This window comes from Hetaerina americana, unplaced genomic scaffold, assembly GCF_022747635.1.
Source record: "Hetaerina americana unplaced genomic scaffold, ioHetAmer1.1.p SCAF_7, whole genome shotgun sequence".
Taxonomy (NCBI): domain Eukaryota; kingdom Metazoa; phylum Arthropoda; class Insecta; order Odonata; family Calopterygidae; genus Hetaerina; species Hetaerina americana.
The window spans coordinates 56,756,349-56,769,677 of NW_027287316.1; the positions used below are offsets into that span (position 1 = coordinate 56,756,349).

General features: G+C 35.5%; 1 protein-coding gene across 1 annotated transcript in view; it reads left to right on the plus strand.

The window, feature by feature from the left end:
- LOC139696200 (uncharacterized) overlaps positions 1–13,329 on the plus strand; it is a 58,944-nt gene that overhangs the window by 34,275 nt on the left and 11,340 nt on the right. The window contains exons 13-15 of the mRNA XM_071594846.1: positions 1,677–2,099; positions 3,401–3,688; positions 5,060–5,415. Coding sequence (XP_071450947.1) covers positions 1,677–2,099; positions 3,401–3,688; positions 5,060–5,415 — 1,067 coding nt within the window. The remainder of the gene's footprint in view (positions 1–1,676; positions 2,100–3,400; positions 3,689–5,059; positions 5,416–13,329) is intronic.

Below are 13,329 nucleotides of genomic sequence, written 5' to 3' on the forward strand. Positions count from 1 at the left end.
GTTTTCAGTGAACACCTTTGATACAGGTTTCAGTTTATTCGGATACATCATCTTGCTCTTTCTATCTAGTATCAGGTGCAGCTTCATTTGATATGTTTGTTGGCAAATGTTTATAGAAATGTATGTGTTGGAAATTAAAAAATAGTAACTTTGTGATTCCACAGAAAATTTATTTCGTTATGACCCGGGTTTCGATGTTCAACGTTATCTTCAGGTAACTACTCTAACATCCATCCATATATACTACGCTCAGGTAGGGGCGGGGAGGTGGGAAGGTTCAGGAGGGTGGGGGAGGGAAATGAGCAATGATCGTTGGAGGGAAGGGTAGAAAGCGGTAGGAGGCCCCCTATGGAGAGCACTCCGCCTAATGGCGGAGGAAAATGGGTGGGTTATAAGTTCTTCATAGACACAAATATTTAGCCCTTTATATGTATATATGAGGCTGAGGGAGAGTGGGGGGAAGAACAGGGGTTTTTTCCCTCATTAGTACAGGTGTCAAGTAGAATGGGCAAGAGGGAGGTGTACAAAAGTTCATTAACAGTATTCTCTTTGGAGCGTACACTTTTTAAAATTTTTAGCTGCTCGAAAGCGTCTAGTCTAAGTCTTTTCTTTTCAACATTTAAAATTTCAAATTCAAAAGTCACTATTGTGGTTATTTTCCAATAAATACATTTATTGGAAAATATATATATCCGTGATTTAGGATCCAATAAATGCTTAGCAAAATGTGACGTTCACTTTTTGTTCTTCAAGCAGGCTTGGTGATCCTTCACCCATTCTTGAAATTTTCGGCCTGTTTGTCCAACATACACTGCATCACACTCACATCTTAACTTATACACTCCACTTTTTTCACTTTTTGGAATTTTGTCTTTTGTGTGAGAAAGTAAGTTCCTGAGGTTCAATTTATTATAATAAGCTATTTTAAACTTATCTTTCGGCTGTTTTATGCAAATTCCTCTTGTAATGCCATCCAGATTTAGGATTCTACACCATTTGGCAGTAGTCTTGTCTCGGTTGGGATTTATAAATGTGTCTGACTGCCAGTTGTTTAAGTTTGCTGAAATACAATTTATTAATGAGCTGCTCATTTTAGCCATTGTTTTAAGCTATTTTTTTAATCGATTTTTGGCTTAGGAATGTTCACTAACCTGTGAATCATGGAGTGAACAGCGGAAAACTTTTGGGAAAAACAATGTCTTGAGTTAAATTGAATCACTTGGTCAGTATAAGAAATTTTTCAAAAGATAGAGAACTGTAGGTGGTTGTTCTGACTTGGTGTTATGTTTTTCTAATGCAGAGCATAACATGCAAGCACTACCCACAGCGAGACAGCAGTGAAAGCATGTTCAGAGACATGGCAAATCTCTCTAAACCGAGATGAAATGTCTGCAGGTATTTCCTGCAAACCTGGTATATATAAGTACCCATATTGATCTGTCAAACTTGTAAGGAGGCAGATAAGATCTTACAGATTTAGACCACCAACATACAGTTTCATCCCTCTCCAGTGTTCATTTGTTATAATGAGTATTTTGGGAATATCAGTTGAAATATCTCTCCATTCCAGATATTTGGTGATGTATTGATGGGAATGTTTTGGGTGTTAGCGTTAATAGTATTGATGGGTGTCAATTATTGTGAGTACTCTAGCCTCCCTTTCCTGTGTTGTTCAGGTGATTTAGATGAGGATGAGGAGGTTGCATCTGCACTGTCTGGAGCCTGCCCCGACGAGGATGACGAAGATGAAGATGAGGATGAGGATGAAGGGGATGAGGACGGGGGAGACATTGAGGAGGCAACGCTGGCTGCCGCAGCGGAGAGCCTCGTGGCCGTGGACGAAGAGGTGGAGGAGGTGGATGGGGCGGAAGAGGTGGGTGAGGTGGATGAGGTGGTCGAAGAGGAGGCAATAGCATCTGTCCTTGGCGTAGGGAGCAGGAACCACAGGGTGGAGGTGGTGGAGGAGGAAGTGGACGGCCTGCCCTTGCTCGATCCATCGGAGGAGCTTGGAAACCAGGCATCAAGGCTGCTTGAAGAACATGATCTCACCAATGTCCTCAACCAGATACCACCAGAGGCATTCAATGACCTTTTCATCGGTTAGTTCTCTTCCATTGCTTTGTATATACATTCCTCATGTTTTCAATTCTAGCAGTAATAGTTTGAATGTTCTCAGAAATTTCCCTGAAAAAGCTCAGTAATAATACCAAGACAAAGGCCAACACCAGGGCCACCGGAGGATGATCCTGGGTGTGGTCCATGTCTGATTACTTTTTCTAATTCCTGGGTTCTCATGAATCACTCAGTACTAGTTATATTTTTCCCTTGTTGTAAGGCAGGGAAATTAATTTTAATTTTTATTCACTTTAACCTTTGGAGCAGAGGGTGATACTGAGCTTGTGGGATCACTTAGGAAAACTTTGGGCTAGTATATTAAAGATTGCCCTTACTGATTGCAGCAAAGGGGATGTATGATTTTTAGTGATTGGTTAAAAATTATTATTATTGGTATTCAACCATTTAAGGTAGATTTTGGATGGAAATAGGCTACAACAATACTTTAATTTGTCACTCCTAATTATAACACAATGACAGCAGACATTATAATGAGCCCTTCTTCATTTCGGCATACTTCCTTCATTCATTCCAATTTGATAAAAATAGAGGAGGCTAAAAATACCTGCAGTTGTTAATATTATAAAGGCAGGAAAACACCTAATGCTCAATACCATGTTGAATTTTAAAACTTTTTTGTAATTATTTGATGACAGAAGAAGTTCTCACAATACTAAGAAGTGCATACATAGTCATTAGGAACTGTCCAAAACCTACTTTTAAACGGGTAAACTACCTCTGTTGATTGTGATAAAAAATCATTTGTGACTCAAGAGAGTTGTACTGTTGAAAATGCAATTCCATTATTATATTCAGTGTTTTTCATTTTAAAAATTTCCATTTATTTGTTCCTAATATTTTTTTACTGGGAATGTGCTAATCTGTAAAAGAAAATTCTGCAAAAAACATGAAAAAATTAGTTCTATATCTTGTTAATTTTCTTGCATTTTGCACCATGCTTAAAATAATGATAGTAAAATTCCATTGTAGAAATATTTGAAATGTTTCTTTAAAGTCAAGTCTTTTTAATTCTTGTATACCTACCTACATTGTCATAAAAATTCAATAATTTATTTTGTACTAACAAAATCTGCATTTTTTTGTAACGCAGCTATTACAGTAGCTCATCACTCATTGTGTGTTGAAAGTAAAAATTGAGCTGACTCCAATGGTTCAAAAATTTCTCTTGAAGACAGTATTACCTGTTGTTGTATGCTTGAAAGTTCTTTCATAGTTAGGCTGCATTATAAAAAAATATGTCATTTGATTAACTCTTATTGATTAGAAGGTAAGAATGGAGAGTATGAACCAACCAGAGAAGAGACTGAGGAACTTGAGCGTGCACTGGAGGCTGTGGACAAAGACGTCAAGTCACTGGAAAAGTTGTCAAGACAAGGTGGTGCTGGGGCCAACAGTGGAGCCGGTGTTGTGGTAGTGGGCGGTGGCCCCATTGTCGGGGCCACAGAAGTCGTCGGTGGTGGTGGGGGGTCTGCTACAGCTGGACTAGATCTTGATTCCATTCTAGATGAGCATGCTCTTCACCAGATCGCCACAAGTGGGGGACATGCAACAAGTAAGAATGTCATTTAGAATAGCGATTTGAAACATCTCATCCCAATATTTCCTAATGTAAGCATTACTTGAATTTTTTTAAGGATGAATAACTTTATCAGTTGTGGTTTTCATGATAGAAGAGGTCAAATGATAAGTTCATCCTCAGTTCTTGAGTGTATTTTATTTAATTAAAAATTAATTTTCTACTATCCCACAAAAAAACTAATATCTGGACTGCAAAATTGTTTTTTTTCTGACAATAACAATAGGCCAGTGGAGAGGTGACAAAATTAAGAACATAAAATAAGTGTTTCAGTCTATATCTCCTAAAAATATGGGATATAATACATATAATATCTCCTAAAATAATAAATATAATACATGTGATCAACAATTGCTGGAGGAGTTTTTTTTTATTTGAATACTCTGAAAATTTTGACTTTTCTCTTGGAAAATTGAAAAGAAGTGTTTAAATAATGCTGACTCTATTCAAACAATGGCAAAATTAGAGAAATATTGAGAAATTGTTTTTATTCCACCAGGGCCTGAAAATGTGCCTCAGCAGAGTGAATTTAATTAAATGGAAATGCATTACATGCTAAAGTAACTAAAACCATTTATATCTTCGAAGCCTCAATATCTTGGCTTAATTGAGCAAAGTACAGTATTGCAATGATTAAAAAATTGTCCTTGAACAGGGTAAAATTTGGATCCAATAGAGTAAAAATTTTGTTTGCTGAAACCGAAAGACATATGTACACTTAATAATATCTGGCTTGACTTCATGGTAGTTCATTTTCGAATGAAAGAAGAATTGTATGTATTTTCCGCAAAACTTTTTTATTTGGTGCAGTTAGTTTTGATGCATAGGTATTATCCTCAGGTGCAAATATTTGTTTACATGGCCAAGGTATTTATGTACCATAGCGGCTGAGAGTGGGGTGGGCGTGGTTAGAGGGAGTTTAGGGAGGGGTTTGGGGTTGGTAGAATATCAGGTTGAGCCCCACTCCAAACCCCTCAAGCAAATTAAAACCTTGGCCATGTCAACAATTTTTTACCTGAGAATGACGACAATGCATTGAATCTAGATGTACCAGATAAAAATGTTTTGTGGAAAATGCATATTTTTCTTCTTTCATTCAACAAAAGACATTTTTCCTACTTTTATGAGGACCAAACTTTTAGAGGAGAACTTGGTATTGGGAAAAATACTGTAAAAATAATCTTGTAAAACTATTTGCTTCTACCTTATTCAAATTGGAGCTCCCTCTGTTTAAATTCTCCCAAGTTTACACTCTTGCATTTTGGCTTCTCGCAAAAGGGTAAAAGAAGAGTTTCACATTATTATTTTTAGTATATGACAATGTATTTTTCTATGGTTTTTTCTCAGGTGGTGTTGGCAGTGGTGTTGTTGGAATTCCTCTGTCGCAAATGGTGGTTACCTCACAAGGGCGTATGCCACCAAATACTATGTGCGGTACGATTCCGAGCATGGCAGGACTCCCTGGGGGGTCAACCATTGCTGAGAATGGAGTGATAGGTGGTGTGACCATGTTGGGTGACACAGCGAGTGGGGTTGCAGGTCTGGTTCCAGGCATGCACATAGTAAATGGGACCACAACCGAAGGTGGCATCGCCCCTTTGTTCTGCTCGCAGACTTCCCAAAATGCTGCCATATCTGCCGTCCATGCCTCAACCTATGACCTGCTGCATCACGCCTCACACCTGGATGCTTCTGTTGGACAGGTTTGTGTGCTATAGATTTGATTTAAAAAATTTTTTAACTAAGTATAAGGATAACAATATGGATTTAGGAAGTGCCAATTTTAGTTCTTAGGATAAGCTGGTTATCAATTGGAAAAATTGTGGATTAAAATTTTTACCATTCAGCTTTTATTTCTGCGGTAAAGTTCAGTAGTGACATTGGAACATAAAATCATTATGTTTGAAATGTATGAGACAAGTCGTTTCATATAAGTGTCCATTTATATATGTTGGTACATTATTTTAGTGGTGCTGCAGCTAGCCTTATATAGTGGCATTAAGGTTTAAGCCTTTATACTTTTTCACTGTTTTAGAAAGGCATGAGGACTTTAAATTTTATGATATTGCCTACGTCCAAAAAATTGTAGTTAAGAACAATAATGAGGGATGGTATTAAATGGAAATTGGTCTAACTATACCAAACAGTAGGAGAAAACTGAGCAGTTAATATAGCCACCTACGTTTTCAAAATAATGTCTTTAGCTCTAGGTAGTCAAGATGTTTGAAACTGAAGAATTCCCATAAAATGCTGCTAGCACATTTGCACTGACTAGATCGAGATGATTTGCTTTTTTCTGTAGATCAACATAGGGAATGAGCACTTGTGTGCTTTATATTGTAACGAGTAATACGTAGTCATAGTAATGAGTAATGAGTGGTCATATTTTCAACTCTTTAATTTTGCTGCCCATTTTGTTCCATATCGATGGTAAAACATTCCAAAAGGTGTTTCTGCCTAACATTTTAAGAGATGGGAATTTGTCTGGAAGGGGGGAACATAAAAATGTATATCCATGTTAGTCTTGCTTTTCATTTTGACATTTGTGTATTTGTTGCAAGAAAAGCAAATCATGAGAGAATTTCAATGTCCGCAGTTGTGGCTCACTGAATGTGCTACAGCATCTGTGGGTTAAATCAAGGTATCGATATCTTTTAAGCCTAGGCCCAATTAATATTTTTCTGACAATAAGAGTCTCATTTAGTGTTGTTTTATTATGTCTTATGAAGTTTGACCTTCCGATTACCACTGGATTTCATCTCGTGTAATCAAACTATAATGGAGTTTTTGGAGCATGTATCCAGAAAATTCTTATTCACTTCATGCTCAAGTGATAGTGATTATAACATACTAGTGGTCAAGCAGTCGAATGAACTTGGATTTTGAGTCTGAAATGATAATTCTGTAAGAATAATATTTTTTAAAAGTCGAAAATGCCAAAATAGAGGCCAGAAATTCATTATTCTATAAAAGGTAACTTTTCAGGCATTCTGGGTAAATGTGGGCCACTTAGATTTGATCATGCTTTTATTCCTTGTATGTTAATGTTCAAGTGGGGGGTAGCTGGGTAATCATGCTCCTAGGAAACTTCGAATAGTATTTAAAATTACAAAAAATGTCATGTAATTTTTTTATAATAATGGCAACAATGTGCTTTTGTTTATTAGTGAAAATGACTAGCAATTTCCACTAAATGATATTTTTTTTGTTACACTGCTTAGTTTGAAGGAAACTTTGTCATTGATGGATTCATCTGAAAGTTTTTTCTTTATCATCATTTAATTTAAGAGAAGTATGAGGGAGAGGGGAAGTATTATCAAGGGGGGCAGAGTAGACAATGCAGAGTGAGGGTTGTAAACAAATGGGAAGAGAGAGTTTATTGACCTTGTTTCAAGGTTTCTTTGGTTATTGTTTATGTTTGTTTTTAATTAATAGGTATTGTTTCAAAATTGGATCGATCAAATGAGGGTTTTGAGGGAAGGTCAAGGTCATGGAGTGATTCTTTTTATGATCCAGGTGCCTAATGCCAAGCATTTGGGAATAGGATAGGACTTAGAATTCAGAGAAGAGTTGCTATCACCTGATTGAATAGCTGGTCATTTGAAATGGTGAAATAACACTGCCCTGTTTTTTTCAAAACCAAAACTATCTGTATAATGAAAAATACACTCATTGTGTCTGTGATGAATTTGCATCATAATTCTCCCTAGTTGTAATTCATAAATATAAGTATTACATCATTTGCCAAAATCTGATGACTCTATCATTTCCTATAGCAATGTATTATGTATAGATGCTTGTTTTAGTCAAATTTTTAAACGATAGTATGCTAAATATTAACTGTATGAGTGGAATGACAACTTTAACTACTGGTTCTTAAGGTCTAGAGAAATGCACAAATGATCAGCATCAATTGAAACGAAATGTGTCACCATTGAGAAATCTATCGCAATTCAATTGGATGTATTTTAATCTCTAAGACAACCATTGATGCAATTGTTTATGTAATTATTTCCTTGGTATATTTATTTTTACTTTTTAATCCATTCTTAATTCCGTACATTTGCGTAATGACCTCAGGAATTCTCTAATGTCTCAAATCATAGTTTGTTGCGCAGTATATTATTTTTAATTGTCATTAATATCATTCTTAAATTGAAAGAAAAAGGAACTTCAGGAATTTTGAACTTTGAGCCAAAGATACCTAGAGGTTGCATCAATTTTGGCTAAAATAATGTCAGGTTTGTTGATATGGATTACTTGGCATTGGCTGGAGTCAGTTTCCTAGTAATCCAACTCTATCTTATGTGATGCTAGTTGATCCTCATTAATGTGTTAGTTGAAAAAGTGATCGTTATTTGTAGCTAAATTCAATCATAGCATTCAAGTATCATATGCTTGTAAAAGCGATAATTTCTGCCGATTCATGTTTGTTGGTATGGCTCTTTCTTAGTATTATGCAATTATAGTATATTCATAGTAATGTAATCTGGGTGGCAAGCACAGAAAAACCATTCTATAGGATAATGCATTAAGAAGAATCACTCTAACTAATGAAACTTTGTGTTTATTTTTTAGAATTAGAATGGGAGTGATGAAAACATTTTTTGGTCTGTTGAGATTCTCTTTATAAGCCATACTACTTGCAGCAGACTTATTTTATGACAAATGTGTGCAATTGTACCAATCAGCTTATTCAACTTTATTTCCATAATAGTTATTGATGCATAAATGTAATATGTATATAATTTTATAGCTTTACATTTTTCAGTTGTAATAATGATGTCATCTTCCCTTAAGTGTATTCTACCAAATATTAGTTTACAAATTAGTTATAGTCCTGTTATAATGCATAAATGCAATCATTCACATTACATCTATTGTTCACAATCATCTTGGAAGCATCATTACTGTGAGTACTTTAATATGGGCGTAATACTCCTTACATTTTTGTTCCTAAATCTTTTATCAATTTGAAGATTAGTAGCATCAATTTGCTCCTCCTCATTAATATCATATATTAATGTATTTGCAGTTGATATTTCTTTTTTATTGGTAGTTCAATACTTGAAACAAGTTTCCATGTTCAGCCTGACTACGAAATCACTGGATTTTGAAGTACCCTAATTTTGTTTATGTTTTACATTTATGTGCAAATTAGGGAAAAATATGGAATAAGACATTAGCTGAATATGAGGTTTCATTGGTGTTGCTATTTGAGTTTCAGCATGAAATTCTTTTATTTCACCAAATTTGGCTGTCAGAATACTCTTTGTTTACATGTGTTAATTTTTAACATAATTATGTCAGTTTGTGGTGCTGTTTTAAGTCCATTTGTGTCTAAATAGCAACATACAGGTATTTCAATGCAACAATGTCTGTCTGAGTGTAAAAATCATTCGACTCTGAAATTGTTGTATTGAAATGCATATTAGCGGATAACTCCGTTAAAAGTTAGTGTTGCGGCACCTCCCACAGTTTCTTGGAACATACAGGTAATAAATCTCACGAAGTGAGGTAAAACTCTTGTTCCATTTCCCCAAGTACATCTTCACCAAACTATTACCTTAATGAATCCTGTACAATGCCTTTTCCAAGGCACCTAGATAGATGTCCTATCCCTCTATCCCATAATTTCACCAAAGATGCTTTGCATTGGTGTCTAAATAATAGGTGCATGGGTTTTTTTTTACTGTGATGTAATTTTGTAATATATTTCTTTACAGATAAAGTGTAGGTTTTTTATTAATAACTTTGCACTAATAATCATTAGGCTTTTGGGAATAGGATGTTTTTCTCTAAGCTTTACTAGAGGGATGACCAGTTTTGTCTAAGAAGGAATTATATAATATTTTATTTGAATTTGGATGTGTTGATTTTGAAGTGAATTTAGTAGTACTTTTGTCCAGCATGTGGAACTGAGGCTGGATGATCTGGTATGTTATTTCAGCAATTTTGTATCAAGCTGTTGAAGCTGTTTGAGTAGTAGTGTAGTATAGTCGCAAATGACTTGCTGAGACTGCATACTGTTCTTTTTGAACCATTTTGGTCAGTTTTTTGGCATTCATTTTTTTTTCAGTCATTCCTCCATAGACAAATCTGAATTGCATTCTATGCTTTATTGGCTTAGGATAATGCACTTGTACATCTCGCTTCCTTTAAAGCACTGTAAGTGATTGATGATAGATAGCTGCTGTGAAAGCAAGTCTTTTTTTTTTAACTTTACCATAGTTAATGCCATAATTTTTCATTTTGTGGACTAGGGTGGTCCAAAAAAAGGTTGATTTGTAAATTATTGAAATTCCATCCACTACACAATCCATGTATGATACATTATGCTGTTTGATAAAGTAGTGGTCTTACTCCATTATGTGCAGTGGCAGTCTTAACATTCCAGGGGGATAATTTTCACAAAAATTGATTCCAGGTTAATTTGCATTTGGAACAATCTTCAATTACATTTTTATGGTTTTTCCATGGTACAATTTGTTCCATTTTAATGCTGAGAAATCCATCCTTGATAATGATAATATTAATGCATTTATTTGTCTGGAGATTTGCTACATATTCATACATACTCAAATATAGGACGTGTCTGAGATAAACTTTGCAATTTTAGAAAAAATACTATTTATATCTATTTATACATACCAATACACCACTATATTTACATATTATTAGGTGAAGCCGAAATTGATGTGTAGTGACAATTCCAGGGTTCATTTACTGAAGAGAACATATTATTTTTAATATGTTAAATAGCTTTTTACAAGAAGCATTGCTCATTATATGTATAGTCCTCTTTTTAGATTTTGAAGATTATGCCCACATGGGGAGAGGAACCCCAGAAGAGGATACTTAAAGTAACACGAGAATAAAATTCGCCATAGTAAATAGATAGAAAGACCTCTAAATTTACAGAATATCTAATATTTCTTAGGAGGAAAAATAATGAACTTTCTACATAATTTTAAAATGTGTTCCTCCCAAGACTAGTTTCTATGCAGGATAACTCCCAGGAATTAGATACTGGAATTTTGGTAAATGCTTACTCCTGCTGCATCTACTGAGATTGCAGGGGAAATTTATCTGATAAATCATTATTATAAATTAAAAATAAAATAGGGCCAAGTACAGAACCCTGGGGAACACCCAGTGTTACTTCACCACCAGGAGGAACAAATTTGGAGCCATTCCTTGAGAGCTCTTCTTGCTGATGCTGTTCACTTAGATATGATTCAATCCATTTGTAGGATGTGCCTCTTATACCATTAATGTTTCAGTTTATATAAGAGTAGCGGATTAAAGCTTTAGTGAAATCAAAAAATAATCCTAAAGTCCTATTATCCAATCCTAAAAGTATTTGATTCACCATGTAATAAGTGACTTTTGTAGTGGACCGTGTTTTTCTAAATCCATGTTGAGATGAGGAGAAAAGGTTATATGTTTGAAGATATGATACCAGATGATGATAGAAAACTATTTCAAATATTTTCCCCTCCTGGTTCAACAGGAATATAAGAATTATCGCCATTTTGCAATCTTTGCCTTTGTATATTGGTACTAATTTGGCTGATTTAAGAGGGCCTTGGAAAATTCCAATTTTTAGGGATTCATTTATTAAGAATAACAGCTGATCTTTTATTTTATTAAATGACCTTTTTATGTCCATCCCTGGGATACCATCTAATCCAGGATTAAATTTATTAGGGAATTTATTGATAGTGTTGGTCAGTTCCATGGCTGAACAGGGGGATAGATATAATGAATTGCATGTGTTCTCTGCATTTAAAATTTCATTGATTGTAAGTAAACAGTTAAGGTCATTCAGGTGGTAATTCCTAAGTGTCATTTTTAAATCAAACTTAGAATGTGTTCAGAAATTCTGTGTGGTTTATAGTTACTCACCATCACTCTTCATTGAAATCATTCTTATAAATGCGAAATAGAAATTTTGCAGCTTAAAATTAAATGTAAAAATCTCTAAAGCAAATATAGATTATTATTGAAAGAAATGAGCAAAAATGAAGTTGGTTGAACTGGTAACTGGGGAGTTAAATTCCATTCTATCATACTTGTGCCTAGCAATGCAATGAGTGCATGCACCCCTGTAAAGGGTTGAGGGTATGGAAAGGGATTCAAGGGATTGAAATATGAGGGAGAAGATATTTATTTAACCATTGGGAAAAGGTAGTATGGCGATAGCCAATTGAACCCACAAGTTGAAATGCCAGCTCTAAATGTGTAAGAATTCCAACCGTATGTTGAATCTTATTTTCTCTAACGATATCCAATACAGCTTTTCAAGTATTATGGAGACATTTTAATTATATCACTAATATTTGTAGCAAATCAAACTACCCAATTTTGAAGCTTCTCTTTGACAATTTTGAAAGATTTATTTGATGATGCCTATATTATTATTTTAATTAAGTAATCTACCAGTTAAGGTAGGTTTTGGATGGACACAACTACCAAATAAATATTTCATGACTCCAAACCAAACGCAATCCAGGACCTTATACCTACGCCTTTTGTGGTGTCTAAACCAAGTGTTGGAGATTACTAACCCATGTTTTCTACAGAACTCAATTGGATTTTCCCCACGGTCATTCCTCGTACCTGAACCGTAGCCACCCACCTTATCACCATCTCTTCCTTCACTTGCCATCCCATTCCAATCCCTCATCACTATCAAATTTCCCTGCTGGAACAAAAGAGATTATGTCCTCCAACTGATGGTATATTCTATTGACTTCTTCCTCCTTATGATTGCTCAGTGGCATGTATACGTGAACATTGACCAAGTTTGTTGGTTCTGCTTTTATCTCTTCTATTAATAATCTCTGTTGCTTGTTTTATGTTTACTACGCTTCTTTCTACCTCTTTATTCAATATTATGGCAACCCCTCGTTGCCATAATATTGAATATATGGCAATGCCTCGTTGACAAGCTCTCGTCCCCACTGCTCTACATTATTCTATAACTATCACTATAGTAATCCCCGCTATCCTTCCATCTCCCCTCACATAAACCTAAGATATCTACAGGTATATTTCCTCTTTCCATCTCTCGCTTAATATTCTCTAATTTTCCTGGCCTCAACATTGTCCTAACATTCCAAGTCCCTTTTCTTTCTAAATTGATCTTCTCCTTCTGCGTCTTCTGTCCTGCTGCTGTCGATTTTCTTTTGCAAGGGTTTCGTGAGATGGCGACTGCAGAAGCCTTGCCTCTCCTACTGCTGGACATGACACACAGGCGATTGAGCCGAGTCCCATAGTTGCCAGGACTCATTCTCTATTTTATCCATCATTATATTCTTGGGATTAATATATGAGATGATTTTCCATTGCCTTCCTCAGTGGTGTTTTTAACATGACACCATCACTCAATGGCCACTGAGGTTAAATACCTTTGCAGCCATCTCACTGAGGAACAGATGCTGCGTGGACTACCTTTTGTCTAGCTCCTAACCTTTGACCTATCTGGCATGGGTGACCTTACCAGGAGCAATTATCATTACTCCTGCCAGCACAGCTCAAGGGGTCATCAGAATGTACCAGCCCTTCCACCACGTTAAGTTTCTAGTCCATGGGAGGGGATGCCTATGGACTTG